At 39.7% G+C, this 23,895-nt stretch overlaps 1 protein-coding gene across 1 annotated transcript in view; it reads right to left on the reverse strand.

Moving 5' to 3' along the window:
• CES4A (carboxylesterase 4A) overlaps positions 1-23,895 on the reverse strand; it is a 45,799-nt gene that overhangs the window by 16,030 nt on the left and 5,874 nt on the right. The window contains exons 2-8 of the mRNA XM_074214568.1: positions 15,610-15,746; positions 10,106-10,301; positions 9,534-9,675; positions 4,647-4,780; positions 4,270-4,423; positions 2,416-2,520; positions 434-538 (exon numbers count right to left, since the gene is read on the reverse strand). Of these exons, the coding sequence (XP_074070669.1) occupies positions 434-538; positions 2,416-2,520; positions 4,270-4,423; positions 4,647-4,780; positions 9,534-9,675; positions 10,106-10,301; positions 15,610-15,746 (973 nt within the window). The remainder of the gene's footprint in view (positions 1-433; positions 539-2,415; positions 2,521-4,269; positions 4,424-4,646; positions 4,781-9,533; positions 9,676-10,105; positions 10,302-15,609; positions 15,747-23,895) is intronic.

The following is a 23,895-nucleotide window of genomic DNA, read 5'->3' on the forward strand; positions in this document are numbered from 1 at the left end:
AGATCCTCTCTATGCTTGCTACTTGAGTTATCTTGATCAAGTCATTTACCTTCACAGCCTCAGGATCCTGTAAAAATGAGGGATTTGATGTAAGTCATCTTTAGTAATCCTTTCTCAAAACAGGGAGTATCTCTTTGTACTCCCAGTATATGCAGCCTGTTGAATATTCAGTGTTTAATAAATAAATGCTCTAAATCTATGATCTAGGAAGGTCTTTGGTGGGAAAGGAATACAAAAACTATGTCCCTGAGAACCATGAGTTGTTGGTGATGACAGGAAACCTCTCACTGAATTGGCTAATCTGGGGGAATGGAGACAGGGTAAGGTTAATTAAGCCTTGGTGAGTTGCAGGACCAGAGCTGGGACGCCAGTTCAGAATCAGCCTTGCTTAACTAGAGAGATTATTTTTTTTCATGTTTCTGAGACCACCTACCATCTCTTCAGTCACCTTCAGAATCTCCTTCTCTGTCTTTGACCTGAGGCACTGCACCAGGACCTGGGTACTGTTAGTCTCACAATTGGCCTTTTTAGCAATTCTCTGTAGGTAGATGGAATAAAATGTCAGCAACATTTCCTTTTGGTTTTACCCACCTCCCCCTTGGGTCTATCTGGCACCAGTGGCTCTTTTTTTAGGGCAACTGGTTTGGCTATGTTCTTAATTTCTGTGGTCCTGGAAAGATCCCAGAGAAAGTTCTTTTCCTATAGAAGAGGTATCCCTGAATTTATGGAACAGTCTCATTCTCTTCATTCCCAACTACATCCCAATATTTTGGGATGGAAAACCTCAAATTTGATTGGTGGCAGGGTTGAGGTTCTGAGATCTTCCATCCTCCACTCCCTATCCCATACATGGAGCCAGGATGTCTTCTATGAAGCCAACAGTTTGCTCTCTAATGAATGGTTTAATGAAAAAGAATACTATGCAGTTAGGAGACCTGGATTAGAATCTTGCCTTAGATACAGTTATGTCTTGGGGTAGGTATCATTTCTTATGTAATCTTTATCTCTACCCAACTCCTGATCAAATAGCTAAATATTTACTATATTTCTATTAAAAACTTGTCACTTAAACTTTAGTCTGTTTCTTCATTTCTAAATAGGAATAGAAATACTAATAACACTTGCCTCACCAGATTTTAATGAACTGAACACTTAAAATGTGAGCTAATCATATAACTAATGAGGACATCTAGGTGGAAATGAATCCAGTAGCCCAAAGTAGGTCTGGGTTTGGCTTTTTAGGGAGCTCTCTGGAGTTAATCATCAAAATGTTGGGAGGAGTTTCCAATCTATTAGATTGTTGGGATTTAAACTAGTCTAGGGGCAGAAGCACCATCAACTATTCAATATGTACAAAATAGAACTAATCATCTTCCTTGTTAAACTTGCTACTCCCTATTCTCCCACCTCCTTCTCCTAATTATCCAGATTCCAAACTTCCTTGACTCAGTTAAAAATTCCATCCCATCCCAGGTACCACTTCCTCCATGAAACTTTCTTTGAGTTTGCAATTGAAACAATGTTCTCTTCCTCCTCATATTTTCCTAGGGTACTTTGTATCTCAATTTGTTCCTGTCACCATTCTACTTTGAATATTTATTTGTATATGTGTTGTATTCCTCCTATTACATTTTAATTAAGTTTTCTGAGAGTAGTAGTTTTCACTTTTCATCTTTGTAGCCCCAATGCTGAACCACAGAAACATCCATAGTGAGAGCCTCAATGGGGGTGGGACAAAACCCTGGATGCCCCATTTTAGTTAAGGATGGGTCAGATTTAGAAGGGTGCTCAAATTTAGTAAATGACCAACAGAAACATTCAAGTTTGTTCTTTCTTCCTCCAAGTGTGACCCTATTCACTTAATTTCATCCTCAGTGATGTTGATCTTAATTCTAGGGTGCATTTCCCCCTACCAGGATACCTCAGTTAGCTGAAAATAAGTCAGGGCTAATTTCCTTCCTTCTACTCCACACCTGTCCTATGACCACACCTTGGGAAGGTAAACTTCACCTCCTCTTCCTTCCCCCCGTCATTCCAGATGAAAAAAAATCTTAGTTATACTTATGAATATAGTTGTCACGTAAAAATATTTGCTGTAAATTTTTTTAACACGATCAAAATTTGGAAATTTGTTTTTCTTGATTATGCATATTTATTTTAAGGGCCTTCTTTTTCTTTTTCTTTTTCCCATGGGGAGAGATGGGAAGAAGAAAAAATGAATGCTTGAAAAATTAATTAAAAGTTTGTTGAATTGAATTAAAGAATCATATCTCAGCCAAGAAATCTAAGTTCTCCCAATTCTTCTTTGATACTGGGGGCCTGTCATCAAGTCTGTCTGTTGAGGATAACAATGGTGTTTTCCTTTAGGGGAAAGGATAATCTTTCTTGATCATTCTGGGGATTGAGGGTACTGACCTTGGCAATCTTCAGCGGATCATAAGACATGAAGATCTTTATGAGGGCTGTTCCACTCTCAGAGATGGCCCGGTGAAAGAGGCCCTTGGACAAGGGAGACAGAATCTATAGAAACCAAGAGGGAGAAGGCAATAGGTGAAGTGCAGGGGTGTGCATGGAGAGGAGGGTGTGTGCGGAAATTGCTGAATTTGGAGTCAGAGTCCTTGGGATTTATTCTGTTACTATGTGACCTCTGGTAACACTTCTCTGGTCTCTTCTTTATAAATTAGGGAGTTGGATTCTATGGTCCCTTCCAGCTGTACATCCTATGTAGGAGTTGGGAAATTGGAGCATGATAGAAGTGTGATTTCAGAAGGTTGACCATGCTATTTCTGCTGAAGCATTAGTGTGGAAATATAGTAGTATACATGAGTGTTCATATGAAGATATTCATGGTAGGGTATATCTGTGGAAAAGCTTGTTTCTCTGTGTTGATTTATTTCCTTGTACTGGTCTAATCCCATTTAGGCTGTTTTTATAAATACTTGTTCAGAAGGGCCTACCTGAATGAAGTCCATATGCACAACCATGTGTAAAACACAATCAGGAGGTCCCCTCCTGAACCCTTCCCTCAATTTGAAATCACAGGTTAGGTCTCTCTAGTTGGAGATGGGATTGCTAAATCAGATTCAGGGTGCTCTTTGGGTCTACACATTTACAATGATAACTCATGAGCCCCCATTGGTATGCTTACCTTTAATGGTCAGCCAAGAGACCCAATTATATACATCAAAGGAATTTACCCAGATATTTTGGTAAGAACAGTAGCTACAAAATATTCCCCCTTGATGCACACTCTACCACAAATACACACAGTATTAGTGGGAAGAGTGGGCACATATGTAGAGTAAAGGTAGAGAGTTATCCATTTAGGACATACATATGGGCCAAGGCAACTCGTGTCTCCAGTGCTACAGGTATTCCTTCTCAGAATGCCCACAAACTGATATCCCTGGGCATAGCTGTTTTGCTTGTTAGGTTGTGTCACTGGGCTTCTTGGGCCAGCTCCCTGCTGAATGGGATATCTCCTACTGGGGAAGGGGGAGAAGGAGAGAGAAATTCTCTTCCTCCTTCAGGAAAGGAATGATTCCTTCTCAGAAGCTGTATTCTTCTTATATACTTATATACTCCCAAAGCTCACTCTTTTCAGAACTCTTTCCTGCCTTTACTGTTTCTTGGAGTAGCTTTCTTTTGAAAAAATACCCACAGAGCTGAGGCCAATTCTTCGACCTGTCAATACTATCCTTCCTTCTAACTTGATTGGAGAACTTCACAATTTTTTTAAACAAAGCAATGGGGTTAAGTGATTTGCCCAAGGTCACACACAGCTAGGTTAATTATTAAGTGACTTAGACCAGATTTCAACTCAGATCCTCCTGACTCCAGGGCCAGTGCTCTATCCACTATGTCACCTAGCTACCTCAGAACTTCACAATTTAAAAAGAGTACAGATACATCTTTGTACTTTGCTGAAGACCTTAATACTTTATCACCTCTGTTATCTTCCCTTTATTTTTTATAATTTCATCAACTGGGCAAGGGATCTGGGGCATCTTGACCAACTTGCCCTTATTATAGATAATCAATTTACTTTTGAAAGGACCACAGAATTCTAGTCCAATTATTTCATTTTATAGATTCAGGAAAATGAGAACCATTGATTTTATGTGACTTGCCTAATGGCACACAGAGAAGAGGCATGGGAGTCAAGATTTGAAGTTGCTTTCCATTATTTCACTCTGGATTCAGGAGCTAGAAGAATGATTTAACTTCCTTATCCCCCTTTTGTGGCTTATTTCCCAGGACCCCACTCACCAGCCCTGAAATACTCATGGCTCCTGAGGACTGGCCAAACAGGGTCACAGAGCCGGGGTCCCCTCCAAAAACTGCGATATTCTCTTGAACCCAACGCAGAGCTGCTAACTGGTCCAGAAGTGCCCAGTTTCCTCGGGCATGGGTATCTCCAGTGCTAAGAGTCAAAATCCACTCAGAGTCTCAAGACCAGGCTCAGCTTCCAATACAACTTTACCACCATTCTCCAGCTCTGTTGGCCCTCAGGTCTTCACCCCTACTTGATCCCATCCTCACATGAAATGTGGCACCACCCATAATCCTAAACTGCCCATCTCCATTGGACCCGGCTCCACCCATCCCTTTTCCAAGTCCCTCTCAGGACCCCTCCCAACTCTTACCTGAGGAAGCCCAGGATGCCAAGTCGATTCTGGATAGCAATCACCACCACATCTTCATGAGCAGAGAGATGGGAGCCATCATAGGTAGAGGCTGCTCCCATAATGAAGGCACCACCAGGAAACCAGACCATCACCTACAGAGAGCCAAGCAGGCAATTGCCCCTACATACAAAATTGTTCTTTCACACAAACCATCTGGACTGACACCTATATCACCATATGATCTTTTTGACTGTCTAGTATAGATAAAAATGAAGGACTTTCCAGTTTTGTGTGTGTGTGTGTGTGTGTGTGTGTGTGTGTGTGTTATTTTACCCTATTTAATACTAAGTTCTCTGAGGGCAAGAACTTTCCTTATTTATATCCCCAGTGATTGGTGCAGTGCTTAGAACATAGTAGGCACTTAATAAATATTTGTTGAATTAAATTGAATTTTAAACTGAGGAAAGAGTACCAGTTCAAAAGTCAAGAGATATAGGTTGTAAACTAACTATGCTAATTTAATCCAACATTCACCTATTAAAGGTCAACCATGTGCAAAGCGCTGCTAGGTACTGGAAACACAAAGAAAAAATAGAAAATAGATTGTTCTCAGGGAGCTTATATTTTTTCTGAGTGTTTGCCTATTTCCTTCTCCTTTAAATTACATTTTCGTCCTGACAGAGTGAGTGCTTAAAATGCTTTGAAAATAATCTCACTGCATATAGAGATTGTTTCAATCTTCTTACTTCTAGCCATACCATCTATGTCTATTATGACATTCATCATTATCCCAACCAGCATTTATATAGATTTTTAAGGTTTGCAAAATATTTTACAAATTATTATCTCATTTAATCCACACAACAAATTGTGTCAGTATCATTCCTATTTTACAGATGAGGAAAACTGAGGCAAGTGGAGGATAAATGATTTTTACCAAGGTCACACGGTTAAACTGTTTTGGAGGGAAGATTTAACTCAGGTCTTCCTGACTCCCAGTCCAATGACAAATTCACTAATACTTTATTATTTATTTATTTGTTTTAGGATTTTGCAATGGGTTTAAGTGGCTTGCCCAAGGCCACACAGCTAGGTCATTATTAAGTGTCTGAGGTCTGATTTGAACTCAGGTCCTCCTGACTCCAGGGTCAGTACTCTATCCACTGTGCCACCTAGCTGCCCCTAAACACTTTATTTTTCCCAAATGCAATCAACAGCCATAGGCTATAGATTTAGAACTAGAAGAGTGATAGTTCTTCTGGAGTGACTCTTCAGGATATAGTCAGAGTGACTAGTTCTATGAGTTGTTCATTCAATTGCATTTTGTAATTTATTCAATTTGTCATCCATTTGGTTTTTCTTTTGTGGACTGCCAAACTTAACTCTTTTGAATAGGACTCATTTAGGAGTTTTTGCCAGTGCTCCAGGGCTTGCGACAACCAACAAAATGTCATCTATAGACATTTCTAGACCACTTCATCATCCCAAAATTGCATAGAAGTTAGCAAAAGATATCCAAGAAATGCAAAAAGTTAAAAGGAGGAGGGCTAATCAAACATAAAGCAAAAAAATAAAAAAAATAAACAGGTCATATGTCCCATTGGTATTCGCATAATGTCAAGAGATTAAGAGGAAATGCTCCCAGGCTTGTTATAGAGATCACCTTTGTGGAGTGTTTACAGGAAGACATGCATAAAAATGGAACAGGATGAGAAGACTTGACTGGGTTTCAATCTGCATTATTGGAGAGAGTACTTTCATCTATGAACTCCATTGAAGTATCAAAGCAATACAAGACAGTCAGCTAAGTGGCACAGTAGATAGACTTGGAGTCACGAAGATCTGAGTTCAAATCTAGCTTCAAACACTTACTAATTATACGTCCCCAAACAAGTCATTTAACTTGCATCTGTCTATTTCTTTAACTGTGAAATGGGAATGATAGGTTGTTGTCAGGATAAGGTAAGCTATTTGTAAAAAGCTTTGCAAACCACAAAGTATTATATAAATACAAGCATTTATTGTCATTATTATCATTATTATTACAATAAACTAGTGGAATTGTGATCGTATGAGGGAAGTCCACAATGTCCCCTGATTTTAGATCATAAACTATCCATGCCCTTTAAGTCTATGGTATTCTTGTTCATGTCCTTCATTGAGAAAAATAGCCAATTGACTGAAGGCTTTCCTAATTTCTTTCCATCTTTGGCAGAAAGGATCATTCCTTGCTTTTGTCATGTGACTGAACTATGTATTTTTCATATGTGCTCTTGAAAACACCTTTTCCATTACTTCTCATGCCCACATCATCACATGTAATCAGCTGTAGTCTTCTTATACCTAGTTGGCACTTTCCATTACCTGATCACCTGTCATCAGTTTTGATTCTTTGGAGATGATGATGTTCTATGATTGAAATCTATATAACATTCCTGGAAAGTATTGATGTTCAAAAAAATTGGGTCCCAGCTCATTGCCACTTGCAGTATCTACTCCTTAAAGATAGGATCTGTTCTTTTTTCCTTTATCCCCATCTTTTAGCACAATATCTTCATAGTAGATTCTTATTAAAGGTCGGTTGAATGCATGGAGTATGTGCACTGATGGATTAATTCAGTGGGTCACCCAGTCAGTCACGCAGTCCAGTATAGAATCTAGGCATTTTTGTGTCTTTTGGACTTCACAGCCTGTAGTGAGATGTTTTTGCTTATGATAGAGGCATCCATCAGCCCTCAATCAAAGTTCAATTCAACTCAAAAAACATTTACTTCAAGACGTGGGGAAAGTATCTGACCTTGGTTCCCAAGCAGGAACAGTAGACTGGAGAGCTGGAGGAAGATTTGAGAACAGAGAGCCTCAGTGGGGCAGTTAGGTGTTGCTGTGGCTAGACCACAGGCTCTGGAGTCAGGAGGACCTGAGTTCAAATGTGACACTTACTAGCTGTGTGACCATGGACAAGTCACTTAACCCCAATTGCCTCAGGAGAAAAAATTAGAAACTACAAGAAATCCTTGGAGATCTGAAATGATCTGGCACTGTGGTCCAGAGAGACCTAGAGAGGTTTGTGACCCCAGAACAATGAGAACCTGACTGAGATATGGAATTGTCCTGGGGAATCTCTTCTATTGCCTAATGAAACTGTACACCCTCACTTGGTTAGCTGGGGGTGGTAGCTTCTCTGTTTTTTAAATTGTTGTCTTTCATTTAGATTGCATTAACTTGCTGTAAAAATCCTATTGGCTTTAGACATGCATCAAAGGCCATCTTCAGTTGTCCTGATCCATATCTGTTCACTGGACCCAGGTGGTTCCAGAGAAGAAAATGAGGCTGGTGACTTTGCATAGTCACCCTCACTTAAATCCCTGATGTCATGGTCCTCTTCTAGAACACAGGATAAACAGCAACCTGTGTGAGTAGTTGGAGCTACAGTTGGCTGGCTGATCAATACATGCCTTTCTTTCTTTCTTTCTTTCTTTCTTTCTTTCTTTCTTTCTTTCTTTCTTTCTTTCTTTCTTTCTTTCTTTCTTCCTTTCTTCCTTCCTTCCTTCCTTCCTTCCTTCCTTCCTTTCCTTTCCTTTCTTTCTTTCTTTCTTTCTTTCTTTCTTTCTTTCTTTCTTTCTTTCTTTCTTTCTTTCCCTTCCTTTCTCTTTCTTTCTCTTTCTTTTCTTATTCTTTCTTTTCTTCCTTCCTTTCTTTCTTTTTTCTTCCTTCCCTCCCTCCCTCCTTCCTTCCGCCCTTCCTTCCTTCCTTCCTCCCTCCCTCCCTCCCTCCCTTCCTTCCTTCCTTCCTTCCTTCCTTCCTTCCTTCCTTCCTTCCTTCCTTCCTTCCTTCCTTCCTTCCTTCCTTCTTCCTCTTTTTTCTCTTTCTCCATTTCTTTTTTTCTCTTACTTCTGTTTGCTGAAACAAATACACAGAGAAGAGAAAGAGCATTGCTTATTCTAGAGACATGAAAGATTTGGTCAGCAGGAGACGATCTCAAGATATGGAGTTGCTAGGATAAAGCAGGAAAATGGTATTAGCCTGTACAAGACTGGCATGTGAATTCAGGATTTTGACATTCCTAGAGATAAATGAGGGCTAATTATCATTGGCTCACTTGCATTTTTCACTTTTGTCACCTACTGGATTGCCTCCTCTTTTCTAATAACAACAACAGACATTTCCTGAGTGACTATCAAGCAGTAGGCACATTTTACAGATGAGGAAACTGAGACTTAAGGAGATTAAGTGACTTCTTACTGGAGGTCTCTTTCCCTCTAGTTTGAACTAGAGTTTCTGACATCCTATGTTCCAAGGTCTCTTAAAGGTCGGAAGTTCTGTGTTCTAAGTCTTTTTCCTGCTTTAAAATACCATGTTCTAAGGTTCCTTACAGCTAAAACATTCTATGACCTGTGATTGATGAATGGCAGCTAAAACCTTATGGGAAGGCTACCTTATTTTCTTCCAGTATCCCTTTGTCCTCAAAGAAAAGTTAGCTAGGCAACTCAGTGGTGCAATGGATAGAGTTTGGGATATGGAATCAGAAAGATCTGAATTCAGGGCAGCTAGGTGGCGCACAGTGGATAAAACACTGGCCCAGGAGTCAGAAGGCAGAGGACCAGAGTTCAAATCCTACCTCAGATATGTCCTAGCTGTGTGACCCTGGGCAAGTCACTTAACCTCTTTGTATCTCATCTTCCCCATCTGCAAAATAAGGATAAAAATAATAACTACCTCAAAGAGTTGTAAAGTGACTTGTCCAGGGTCACACAGTTAGGAAGTATTTGAGGTAGGATTTGAACTCAGGTCTTCTTGACTCCAAGTCTAGGATACTTTCTGGGACATCAAGCTGTCTGCCTTGAAGGAGATGCCTGAACTGAAAGAGAGCTGGGGAAGTTTGGGAAGGGGTGAAGCATGACTTACGGGTAGCCGGCCTCCCTTCTGGGCATGGGCTGGTGTGTATATATTCAGATAAAGGCAATCCTCCTTGAATTTCAGCGATGGAGGGTATTTTTGGTTTGTAAAATACAGGTTTGCCAAATGGCCCATGTACTCTTGGAGGCACCTGAATGGTAGAAAGTGGACTCAAGTATTTGGTGGTCAAAGAATTCCTGTGTCCATATGACAGTTTGCAAAGTCCTATGCAAAGCAAAAATCACTTAGGATCCCCCGCCCCAATTTGATTTATTCTCAAGACTCAGTTCCTCCAAGAAAACCTTCTCTGATCACCCCAGCCCCCAGTATTATTTCTTGGCTCAGCACAGAGCCAGTGCAGAACTAGTATAGATAATTCAATCGCTAGGTCATCTGGGGAGGAGAGGTTTCAGGAAGGTTAATAGCCACTAGGAAAGGTCAGCGGGCCTCTGCCTTTGTCAGGCTTCCCTAATCAGCTCAAAGCCCAGGGGACTGGCAGCAGCTCGCCATGGAGGTGGGCACTTCCCCTGGTTTTTTCTCATTCCTCAACACCCCCCAAAAGCTAAAGATGAGAATCTCACGCAGGAGGGTAGGAGGTTGTTTCTCTTAGGTCATCCCAAGGCTCAGGAGGCTCTGGGGGAGCAAATCTCAGGTTACCCACAGGGGGCTTGGCAAAAGGGACCCCTAGGTAAATGTTGACAATTGTTTTTCCCACATGGGTCTGCATTCCACGGAGAACACCGTACTTTGTGACTGCCACAGGTCGACCTGAGTTACCTAGGGAGGCAAGGAGAAGAGTTTGGAGAGATAGATAAGTGCACTGTAGCAAATAGATCACTACTTAGAGTTGGGAGACCTGGGTTCAAATGCTACTTCAGACAATCACTAGTTGTTGGGTCATAGGCAAATTTTCTCTGAGCTTTAGTTTTCCCAGCTGTAAAATGAGAATAATACTACTATCGCATCTTCCTGAGTTCAAATCTGACCTCAGACATTTACCAGCCATGTTACCCTGGGCAAGTGATTCCATCCTACTTGCCTCAGTTTCCTCACCTGTAAAATGAGCTGGAACAGGAAATGGTAAACCATTCTAGTATCTCTGCCAAGAAAACCCCAAATGGAGTCATGGAGAGTTGGACACAACTGAAAAATGAAACCACCACATGTTTACTTTTGACGCTGTAATCCAGTGTTCTTTCAATGTAAAAGGCACACCCCCATTCAGATTAGCTCTCTGTCTCTCAGTCAAATTGAGAAATAGGTCAAGTGGACTTTCAATGGTTTCTACTCCTTCTCATGTTAGTATCTGGAATCAAAGACTTGGAATCTGAAAGATTCTTGGGTTCTGAGTCTACCTCTGGAATTTACCAGCAAAAGGATCATGGGCAAATCTCTTGACCTTTCTGAACCTCAGTTTCCCCTCCATAAAATGGGAATAGCAATACCTGTGTTATCTATCTCATAGGGTTGTTGTGAGATTCAAATGTAAACTGATTTTCAAATCTTAAAGTGCTTTATAAATCTCAGTGATGAGGACCATACCTGATCTATATCTAATGCATGCTTGTCCCTTTCATTCCATAGTCTTTGAATTATTCTTGGTTGCCCAAGGTGCAGCTGAAGCCCTGATGCTCTTCTCCCAGATGTACCCTTCTCAATAGTGACCCACATTTCTTTCTTTCTCTCCTTTGGATCAGAATTTACCTATACTTTAGGTATTGCTAGGCAACAGGGAGTTAAGCCCTGTTCAGGTGTTGTGGTGTCAAATGGGTTATATTCCCACTTGTAATAAGAACACACATTTCCCAAGTGGTCATCATTTGTGCAACCATGTCTCAGATACATTTTGAAAATGTAAAAACTGAGGTCCCAGGAAGCTATGTGACTTCTTCTCTGATGCCATATAGGGAGCAATAAACATCAGAGTTGGGATCTGAGTCCAGGTTCTCTGAGTCCATGGATGGCTTTTTCTAGCTCAAACTCCTACAAGTTCACTTTTGTCAACATCTTAAAATTAATTAACATATATGTGGGTGTTTAGAGTCTGCTAACTTCTTTACATTATCTCTTATAACAATCCTCTGAAGGAAATAAGAACCCAGGCATTATTATCCCCATTTTCCAAGGAAACATGAAAATAGCGGAAGCTCAAGCAGCAAGACCCAACACTCCCCAACTTGGCACCCCCACCACCCCCAGGCTTCTCTGCAATACCCTACCCCACCCACTGGCTAGAGCAATGGTGACTGTGAGTGTTCTGCCTCCCACAATCTCCGATGGCTTCCGAATTCTCACCACCTGTTACTCTCTCTCGGAGTTACTTCATTGCTCGCTGCCTAGGAGTAAATGACTCTCAACCTCCATTCTCTTAAGCCTTCCACCTCCCTGACCTTTCTCAACTCTGCCTATTCCCTTTACACTGGTCACTCTGGAATTACTCTTCTGTAAGGAAAACACTTCCCTTCATGACGGACCTCTTCTTCCCATAATCTTTCCATCTACTTGTAGTCACAGTGACCCGGCCTCCCTAGATGACTTTATCCCCATGGCCATCCTCCACAGCACTGGCTACACCTCCTTTCATAGTGCCTCTTCCCTCTGCCGCTTCATACTGGCCCTGGAGGGGAGATCAGAATACTCCTTGCTCCCTATTTCAACTCCTCCAGAACTTATGATTGGATTACTGCCATCATCTGCCTCCTCTTCTATTCATGCGGGAGGAAATCATACCAGTGAACTACCTGGGCACATTACAAATTTCTGTTATCTAATTTCAACTGGGCCCTTTCTGCAGCAAGACTATTCTTTCACTTCTCCACAATTCACCTATCGCATTTCCCATAGAAACTGTTCCAAACTTCAAGTTTCTCATACCTCTCCCTCCTTCAAGCCTTTCCATTGAAGACTTTATCTCTTTCTATACTGAAAGATGAAAGCTATTCCTCCCACTTTTCTTTTCTTCATCTCAAACCCCCTGACATCATCCTCTACTCTTTCCTTTCCTTTACTCTTTGACAAAGAGCTGGCCCTTCTCCAGGGATGTGCTGGTAAATGTTTAATAACTAGCTCTTGGGAGGAAAATGTTCCCCCAACACACTTTTAAGTTTCATCTACCTTTTTACCATTTTATCTATCTCTTTCTTAAGTCTCTGGACAATCAACAAAACAATATATTAAACCTTGATTTTTAGCATTTGCCAATTTCTGAGGTATTGAGTGCCTATACTGAACAGTTAACAATCAACTTTCATATACCCCCTCCTTTCTTCTTGCTAATTCCATAACTTCTATAGGTTACCTTGATCTCATCCCCTTCCATCTTCTTTGGCACATTGTCCCCTCAGTCATCATTCCTAGGTTTCAGTATTTATCTAATAATTCCTTCTTGACTATCTTCAAACATATTCATCTCCTACAGCCTAGCTAAAGGCAGCTAGGTGGTACAGTGAATAGAACACAGACTTTAGAGACAAGAGAAGAGGAGTTCGAATCCTGCTTCAGATGTTTGACACTTCTGTGTGACCTTGGGCAAGTCACTTAACTCTGATTGCCTCACATTCAGGGCCATCTCCAGTTGTCCTGATTCATAGCTGACCGCTGGACCCAGGTGGCTCCAGAGGAGAAAGCATTCACCCTCCCCCACCCAAATCCAATTCACCTACATGTCATGGCATCACTTCCCTGATGGCATGGTCTTCTTTAAGAACGAAGGGCAAACATCATCAAAAAACTGTCCATGAATCCTGCCATCCCTGCCATCCCCTATCTGTCTGCCATTTCTCAGTCAAACTCCCAGAACAACAAGAACAAAAAATGACTAACTCATTACCTCTGCTTCCTTTCCTTTTACCAACTCCTTTATCCTTTGCAGTCTGGCTTCGAACCTCTTCACTCAATGGAAACCGGTCTCTTCAAAGTTATCAATAATTTCAACTGACAAATTTCCTGTCCTTGGTTGTTCCACTTCTTGTCCTTCTCAACCTCTTTGGATGTTTCCTCTTTTCTTTGTTTTTATGAGACTACTCTGGTCCAGAAGCTAGAGATGCTCTAATGCTTACTAGCTGAATGAGACTAGGCAAGTCACTGAACATCTCTCAGTTTCCTTAACTGTAAGATGGGAAAATAATTATACTTGCTCCCAAGACTGTTATGATAAAGAAAACCCTTTGCAAAGCTTAAAGCACTATTATTATATTACTCTTTCCTGGTTCTTTTATCACTTGTCGGAACATTTTTGATTTATCCTCTATATCATATCCCCTAACTATGGGTGTCCCAAAGTTCTGTCCTAGGCCCCCTGGATTCTTTTCTCTCCAATGGAGTCAAACTGAAGTAGAAACCAATCCTTTTGGCCAGACATTTACTTAGAAAATCTCTGACAAATATTATCTATGTTGTAATGTGCTTTTATTTATGTTGTCAAACATTTCCCAAATTACATTCTAATCTTATTTGGTCCTCTGGAGTTTTGCTAACCATACAACTCCAGGGGACTGAAAATATGACAACTCGGTATGTTTTGTCTTGGTGATCTCATTCACTCCCATGGGTATAATTATCATCTGTAGGCAGATGACTCACAGATCTGTATACCCCAACCCCAGTCTCTCCCGAGCTTCAGATCTAATCAACGACAGCATGTTGTTCATTTCAAATAAAATGTTTTGTAGACAACTGAAACTCAACATGTCCAAAACAGAACTCATTATCTTTTGTCCAACCCCACCCCTGTGAAATTTCCCTCTACCCAACTTCCCAGTTACCATCCTTCTAGGTTCCCAGGGTCATAGCCTCTTTGGAATCCTTGAATATCCATTTTCCCTCATCCCATAAAGTTGATCAATTGTTAAATCTTGCCACTTCTACTACTACTACTACTACTGCTACTACTACTACTACTACTACTACTACTACTACTACTACTACTACATCTCTCACAATTGATTTCTTCTTTACTCATACAAGTAATGCCTTAGTTGATATGGTGGTTGGTTTTCTGAACTTCTCTTGGAATTCATTTTCACCTGATTTCCAATGGCAGGAGGAGAAATAACATCCTCATGGCAAAGAGGAAAGTTCTAGACTTGAATGCGGAGATGTGGCTTCTCATTTCTGCTTTGCTACTTCATGATAGGACATGACTTTGATAAGTCAGTGTCTCCCTCTGTGCCACAGTTTCTTTATCCATAAAAGGAAAGGGTTGGATCCTAGGATCTTTATTTGAATTCTGGTTTTCTATTGGCTATGTGACCCCAAGTAATTCCACTTCTCAATCTCAGTTTTCATTTGTAATATAGCAATAATTATACTTACACTACTTATCTCATAGGGTTGTCATAAGGAAAAGGATTTAGAAAGCTTAAAGTATTATACAAATTGGAGGACCTTATACATGGGAGAACTTTTAAGAAGCAGAGAGAATGGGAAGGATAAGAGCTATTATCAGGATGGTAGGGTAGCCAGAACAATGCTTGTACATCTAAATTACCCTTCTAGTTAAACAATTCAACATTCTGAGTTCTTTTTTTTTAGTTTTTTTTTTTTGCAAGACAATGGGGTTAAGTGGCTTGCCCAAGGCCACACAGTTAGGTAATTATTAAGTGTCTGAGGCTGGATTTGAACTCAGGTACTCCTGACTCCAGGGCTGGTGCTCTATCCACTGCACCACTTAGCCGCCCCCAACATTCTGAGTTTTATAGAAATATCAAATGCCAAAATCAAATAGAAACAGAGACCATTAAAGTATGTATAAGGATTCTTCAATCTGGTTTGGTCTGTCCTCAGGAATTTCTGGGCCTCATGAGCCCCTTGGGCCTTATGTTTGACATTTTTATTCTATAATCTATGATTCATAATTTTTTTTGTTTTTTTTGCAAGAGTATTAAGTGACTTGCCCAAGGTCACACAGGTAATTATTAAGTGTCTGAGACCAAATCTGAACTCAGGTTCTCCTGACTCCAGGACCTGTACTCTATCCACTTTGCCACCTAGCCACCCCTATGCTTCTTAATTTATATATTTCATTCTCTTTTCTTAGTTTTGTCCTCTTGTCTAATTGATAGAGGGAGATATGGAAGAATCTTACCCAAAGTTGGGAAGAAGATGACCAGGCTTATCCACACCAATTGCAACATTCTCCTATTGAGTGAAACAGGATTTGACCAAGCGTTGACGTTGGTAGAATACCAGGGAAGTGGATGATAGAGTCCGTCCAGGTAAAATCTGACTGGGGAGCTTGTCTTTTATCTGCCTTCTATTATTATTTTTAGATCTGGGAAGATCTCCTGAGTAAACTGAAAGACTCCACCCATAAGAATTTAAATCTCCTCCTCTTATGGTGATAGATGTTGACATATAGTTGTGATAACCAAAGACTTTTGAAAAGAAGCCACAGATGAAGTTGAACAGTCTTTTAATCATTATTGAGAAAACACTGCTTAATGGAGTATTTTTTTTTGTCTGAAAGTCATCTCCCCTTATTCCATTCCCTCAATATTCCAGTAATAACAGTTGAGACAATATGGGATTTTATGGTTTACATACATCACATCACCTGATCCTTCCAGCAACTCCATAAAACAATTACCAAGGGCATTATTCTAACCACTCTACAGAAGAGGAAATGAAGACTCAATTTGAGTAATTTGTCCATGGTCACACTCCTAATATCAGAGAAGGGATTAAACCCAGATTTCCATGGATTATAGATTTGTTTGTTTTTTTTTCTCACCATGTAGTCCCCAATCAGATTCTTAAGGTTGGAAGGGATCTTGCAAGGTCATCTAGGTTGGAAAGCCATCCATCCAAAATAAGAGCAGAATTTCTCTTGTTTTTAGTTAGACTTTCAAAGAAGGAAGACTGCAAGATCTCTTCTTGGTTTTCAGTTTGCTCTCTTAGTAAATCTTTCCTTAAGAATTCACCTAAGTATTTCATATTTGGGTATAACCCTACTTTCCTCTTGTCCTCAATAATAATAGCTCAAATTTATAAAATTTTATATGCAGATATATATCATGTTATTCAATCCTTATAATAACCCCATCAGATTGGTAACAATAATAATGGTAGCTAGTATGCAGATGATATTTAAGATTTACAAAGAACTTTACAAATATTATTGCATTTTATTCTCACAACAACCCAGAGAGGTAGGTATTATCTCCATTTTATAGATAAATAAACTGAGGCTGAGGAAGGTTAAGTGACTTATCAAGTTGTCTTACAACTAAGTGTATCTGAGGCAGAATTTGAACTCAAATTTTGCTAGTTCTGGATCTAACTGCTTCAAGATGGATAGATCCTGTTAGTGTCTCCATGTCACAAAAGATGAAACAAGTTCAGGGAGTTTGATTTGCCAAGAATTACAATAAGACTCTAGTCTTATTGACTTCAAGTCCAGTGCTCTTTCTCATCAGCCAACACATATTTATTAAGCATTATTGGTGTGCCAAATCTGCTCTATCACATGGTCTCAACAGAAATGGAAAACAAAGGGGACAGCTAGGTGGTGCAATGGATTAAAAAAAACCCAGCCCTGAAGTCAGGAGGACCTGAGTTCAAATCCGACCTGTGTGACCTAGGGCAAGTCACTTAACCCTAATGCCCCACAAACTCAAACAACAACAACAAAAATAAAAAGAATGTCCACTTCTTTCTTTGCCATAACCCTTCTTGGATAGAAGATGATGAGCTCAGCCTTCTGTTCTCCATCAGAAGTAATCCTGACCCTGTAGACAGGTTTAGAAGAAGATATTTTCCACTATATTTGGGAGTTTGTTAGCCAAGAGTTTATCATGTGTCTCTGGCCAGCCATGTCACCTCCACTCAGTTCTAAAATTCTATAAAACAAGTCAAAGATGCAAAGCCTTGAGATTACATAGGTAAGTGAACTGAGACCCAGAGAGGTTGAATATCTTGCATTGGTAAGTAGCAGGGCCACCTTTAGAACCAAAGTCTTTTGGGTGCCAAATTTCAGGTTCTTGTGGGGAGGGAAAGGAACATACAGGGAAATGGATCTCATATTTCACTCAATTTCCATCCTTGAGGTGGAGCCAAGATAGCAGAGTAAAAGCAGTGACTTTCCTGAGCTCTTGCCCAAATCCCTTCAAATCCCTTTAAATGACTCTAAACAAATTCTTGAGAGGCAGAACCCACACAAAGACAGAATAAGAAATATTCTCTACTGATGCAGACCACAGTCAGAGAGTTAGATCTGAAAGGGATCTTTAGAAGTCTTCAAGTCTAATTCCTTCAATTTATAGAAGAGGAACCTGAAGAATAGAGAAGTGAGGGTCTTGCTTAGGGGTTACATAGCCTGGAAGTATCAGAATCTCAATTTGAACTCAGGTCTTCCAGACTACAATGTAAGGCCAGTCTAGTCCCCTATCTTTTAGTCATCTCAGAATCTGCCCTGTAGATTCATAGAAGTTAATAAACTTGACTAGGGTCACTTACCCAGCATGTATCAGAATTTGAACCCAGGTCTTCTTGCCACAATACTCATTACCTTTCTTTTATTATTTCATGATTTACATTAAGAAGAGCACTGCAGGGGTGGCTAAGTGGCCTAGTGGATAAAGCACCAGCCCTGGAGTCAGTAGTACCTAGGTTCAAATCTGGTCTCAGACACTTCATAATTACTTAGCTGTGTGGCCTTGGGCAAGTCACTTAACCCCGTTTGCCCTACAAAAAAAACTAAAAAAAAAGAAGAGCACTGCATTTGCTTTTGATTTTGTAAGGGAAAAAGATGAAATCTATTTCTTTAATCCCTCAATCAATCAGGCTGGGGCTAAATTGGACTAAAAATAGAAACTAATGGAAGCATTTAAATATAAAAACAAATAGGTAGGACCAACTAGGTGGTACTGTGGATAGAGCATCAGCTCTGGGGTCAAGAGGACCTCAGTTCAAATCTAACCTTAGTCACTTACTAGTTGTGTGACCCCTGGGCAAGCCACTTAATCTCATTGCCTCAAAAAAACCCCAAACCAACACAAAAAAAACCCCACCACCAACAAAATACAATAACTTTATGAGGGAAGTACTAAGTAGGGAAGGAAAAAATAGGTTTTTGCAGGTTAAGGTTGGGCCCAATTGCATTCAGGGGTTATTTGCCTCTTCTAAAGAGAATACTGAGTTTAAAGTTGGAGGAGCAGTGATGATAGAATTGCACACATCTGTAATCCTTGCTATCAGGGGAGTCTAAGGCAGGTGGATTGCAGTCGTTCAGAAGTTCTGGGAGCAGAAGGGCTAAAAGTGGGCAAATAGGATATGGTTCTGGGGCTAGAAAGTTGTTAGGTCGCATAAGACAGTTTGCCTTAGTTCTGTTAGGTCTGTTTTCCAGGTAAACAGAGTAGGTAAAACTGAGCAGCTTTGGTCTTAAGCTCATGAATGGCTCCTACACATTTAATCTGGGAAAGATATTAGGGAGACCCACACACTCTCTCTCCTTCCCCCTCTTCCTCTCCCTCCGCCCTCCCTCTCTCTCTCCCTCTCTCCCTCTCCCTGTCCTTGTCCCTGTCCCCGTCCCTCATCCCTCTTCCTCTCCTTTTCCCTCTCCCTCTCTGTATCTGTCTCTCTCTCTCTCTCTCTCTCTCGCTCTCTCTCTCGCTCTCTCTCTCTCTCTCTCTGTCTCTCCCTCTCCCTGTCCCAGTCCCTCTCCTTCTCCTTCCTTCTCCTTCTTTTCCTTCTTCTCCTTCTTCTCCCCCTTCTCCCTCTCCCTCTCTTTTCCCCCTCTCCTTCTCTTGTCCTTTCTTTCTCTCCCTGTTCCTCTCTCTCTCTCTCTCTCTCTCTCTATCTATGTGTATATATATATATATGCATATATATATATATATATATATATATATATATGAAATAGATTTGAGTTCCACTTCATCTCTGTGATTTAACTTTCCAGGCCTTGGTTTCCTCATCTGCAAAATGAGAGTTGTTTCTATACTAGATGACATCTAAGATACCTTGGAATGCAAAATCCTAACTCTAAAGGAATCTGTTTTGAAAAGAAAAAGACTTTCTTTCACTAGAGTCCTTTTATAAAACCCCATCATGGCCCAGAGGTGATAGTGGGTTCTTGAAAATGATATCCATGAGTCATGAGTTTTGGGAGGTCCTGTCCAACTGCAGAAGTATGGAGTATGGCTAGAAACTGGCCATGTGTCTATTGGGATTCAATCTAGTTAAGTGGAGAGCTCCATCACTAAATGTAGCGGAGTATGGTCTAATTTGAGAATATAGAAACTCTGGCAGATCATCTACTAAATTGGAGATGGATTGCAGTCTGCAAGAGTGTTAAGAATATCCCCACCAACAAAGTATAATGTAATAAGAATCTTCTACTTGGGACTGAATTCTGGCTCTTAGAGTTAAGTTGACCCTAGTTCTAGTACTTCTTCAGCTAGAAATTTGCCAATAGGCAAGTCATTTTTCACTCTCTGAACCTCAGTTTCTTCCTCTCTCAAATGAGAGGGGTGGGGACCCCAGGCTTGCAACTTGAAGATTGGACTGTTTTGTATTTTTGAACAAAACATCTTGTCCCATAATATTCACTTCATACCCCATAGACTGACATGCAAGACCCTCCAAAATCTGGCCAAAGCCTGTGTTTGACCTCAATTCAACATATTGACTCTCTGTCCTGCCCCATTGTCTTCTCACCTGTCTATATCCCAACATACAGAGCTGGAGAAAACATCTCCTACCAGTTTAAAATTGTAATCTAGAAACTTCCTTCTCATCTATTTAAATCACTTAACCTATGCACACAGCTGGAAATCAGTAAAGAGTTATTGAATGCAGGGCTGAGTTATTACCAAATCTGATGGGGAAACTAAAAGTTCTGGTTTCCTGACTTCTCACTACATGACCCAGTTAGTTTCTAGAGAGAAGGAGAGGGAAAGGTGGCTTGTGACTATGATTTCTTGGTTATAATATTTCATGATGTTGCTATTTAAAATGTATCGACACCCATACTTTCAGTCAGGACGCCAAGGAGTACTGTAGATTAGTGCTTCATATTATCAGAGATTGTAGCGATTGTGGCAAGAATTCACTATTCAACAAAAACTGATGTGTCCAACAGAAACTAGGTATAGAACAACATCTCATACCATATACCAAGAGAAGTTGGAAACGGGTAAGAGATTTAAACGTAAAGGTTGATTATCATAACCAAATTGGGGAACCAGGAAGAAATTACCTATTAGACCAAAGATAAGGGAAAAGTTTACGACCAAATATGAAAAAGAGGATCACAGGAGATTAAAATGGACAATTTTAGCTGCATAAAATTGGAAAGTGTTTACATAAATTAAACCAATGCAACTAAAATGAGAAGAAACGGAAAACTTTGCAGCATATTTTTTCCTTTTCTTTTTTTGACAAGTTTCATTTCCCAGTTAGATAGGGAACTGATTCAAATGTATAGGAATAAGAATCATCCCCAATTGATAAATGGTCAGAGAGTATGAACAAGTAGTTTTCAGAGGAAGTTATCAATAGTTACATGAAAAATGCTCTAAATCACTAATAAGAACTCTGAAGTTCTACCTTACCTACCTTCAGATTAGTAAACTTGACAAAAAAGGGAAATGACAAATAGAGGAAGAATTATGAGAAAAACAGGTCCATAAATGCACTATTGGTGGAGCTATGAGATGGTTCAGCTATTCAGTTAAAGCAATTTGGAACAATGACTGAAAAGCTATTATTATAATTAATTATGTTCTTTGACCCAGTGATATTGCTACCAGCTCTATACTTCAAAGGGATCAAAGAAGGAAGTTATGTACAAAATACAAGCAAAAAATAATTTTCATAGCTCTTTTATGATGGCAAATATTTGAAAACTTATAGGGTGCCCATTATTTGAAGAACGGCTCAACAACTTATGATATGTAAAGGTTAGGGAATGCTATTGTTCAGTAAGAAATGATGAAGGGGATAGTTTCAGAGACACCTTGGAAGACTTGTACAAACTGAGCAGAATCAGAATGATTTATACAAAAACAATATTGTAAAGTCAAACAACTTTGAAAGAATTAGGAACTCAGATCAACACAATGACCAACCACAATTCCAGAGGATGATGAAACATACTATCCATCTAGGTGATGGACTCAGAGTACAAACTGAGTCATAGGTGCATGTGTAGATAAGGTAGAAAGATTGGCATGGCCACTGCAAGAATTTGTTTTGCTTGTTTGTATGTTTGTTTTCCTTGCTTTCTCAATGGGAGGAAGAGAGTAAGGAGATAATTCAGATCTGAAAATAAAAACAAATTTGAATTTTAAAAAGAGTGCCAGTGAGTGTGAATAAGAGTCTGCTCTCTTTCTTTAGAGGCTAGGCTCCTAGAGGAACAAACTCATATATGTTGGTTCAGAGTTAGGAGTTCCTTTAGAGGAAAACAGTGAGAGTACAGCTGCTCTGATGAATGGTTATTTTTGAAGATCAAATGGAATTATATTTATAAAAGAATTTGTAAAGGCCAGGCCTGTTGTGTGACCCTGGCTAAGTCACTTAACCTTGTTTCCCTCAGTTTCCTCATCTGTAAAATGAGTTGGAGAAGGAATAGTATTTTTGCCAAGAAAAATCCTAAATGGGATCACAAAGACTAAGCAACAACAGCTCTGTTTATCTTGAGAAAGTCACTTCATCTCACTCAATTCAGTTTTTTTCATTGGTACAAGGACAGTGTTAGTCTTAATGAAATGATAAATCTCAAAAGAGAGCCAAGATCTTTAGGAACAATTACTTGTCTCCCTCTGAGGAATACCGTGAGAGTCAGAAGTCTAGAAAACACTATTCAGAACATACCCTGGGAGGCAAATTCTGTTATCAATTCCCATTTTACAAATGACAAAACTGAGGCTGAGAGAGGTTAACCAACTTGCCTGGGGTTACACAGGATTCAAACCCACATCTCCCTGATTCTAAATCTGGCTCTCCATTTTATTATACAACATGTCTGGGAATGAGCTTAAGTTATTATTTATACCTCCGTAAATACTGTTGCTTTCCTTTCAAGCTGCTTACCATAAGTGCTCCTGAAGGAGTGGATTTTTTTTTTAGGTTTTTGCAAGGCAATAGGGTTAAGTGACTTGCCCAAGGCCACACAGCTAGGAAATTAAGTGTCTGAGGTCGAATTTGAACTCAGGTCCTCCTGACTCCAGGGCCAGTGCTCTATCCACTATGCCACCTAGCTGCCCCTTATTGAATTGTAACACTGCTAGGGTTCAATGCTAATCCAAGTGATATCACCCTATGTTTTCTTTCCTCTGCCCTTACATTTTATCAGTCAAATTAAAAGGAAATAAGAGGGCAAACTATGTTAGTGCAATATGTAAGGCTATCCTTTCTTGCTTTTTTTCCTTCTCTACTTTTTCCTTCTCTACTATTCAGGAAAGTAACTTGGAATTCTACCTCAAAATCACTAATCTATGCATATCCTTTGACCTAGTGATTCTCACAAACCCCAAAAAAGCTTAAAGTCATAGGGAAAGGGCATATATGCAAAAAATTATTTATAGAAGCTATTTTTTTGTGATAGCAAAGAATTAGAAATGAGGGAGGTACCTATTAATTGGAGAATGAATGAGTAAATTATGGTATTGTGTCTGACTCTGTTCAGTTGTGTCTGACTGTGACCCTATTTAGGGTTTTCTTGGTTAAGATAACTGGAGTTATTTGTCATTTCCTTCTCCAGTAGATTAAAGAAAACAGGGTAAAGTGACTTGCTTTCATATATATATATATATATATGTATGTATGTATGTATATAGTAAAAAGAGTTATATAACTATTGAATGTCTGAGGCTGAATTTGAATTAAGGTCTTCTCCCTCCAGACCTAACACTCTAGTTACTGTGTTATATGGCTACTTCTGTACATGAACATGATTTAGTATTATTGCAAAAAGAGATGAGGGGCAGCTAAGTGGCACAGAGCAGGAGGACATGAGTTCAAATCTGGCCTTGGACACTTAATGATTGCCTAGCTGTGTGACCTTGGGTAAGTCATTTAACCCCATTGCCTTAAATAAATAAAATTTAAAAAAAAGAAAAAGGAGGTCATAAAAGGGATATATATATATATATATATATATATATATATACATACATGCACACACATATATATTAGGAGAAAGCTAGGTAGACATATGAACTGATGCAGAATGAAGTGAAAACTAGAACAATGACTATAATAATATGGAAAACAATGTTAAAAAAACTCCGATTAACATAAATGATCAATGTGTGATCAGTGCATTCTGATCATGACCATAAAGTCATATTTCCTAACTCCCAGTCAGAGAGATGATGCTCTAGAGATGCAGAATGAGGCATAACATTTGCAGATATAGTGATTGTAAGAA

Source organism: Macrotis lagotis, chromosome 1 (genome assembly GCF_037893015.1).
Source record: "Macrotis lagotis isolate mMagLag1 chromosome 1, bilby.v1.9.chrom.fasta, whole genome shotgun sequence".
Classification (NCBI taxonomy): Eukaryota; Metazoa; Chordata; class Mammalia; order Peramelemorphia; family Peramelidae; genus Macrotis; species Macrotis lagotis.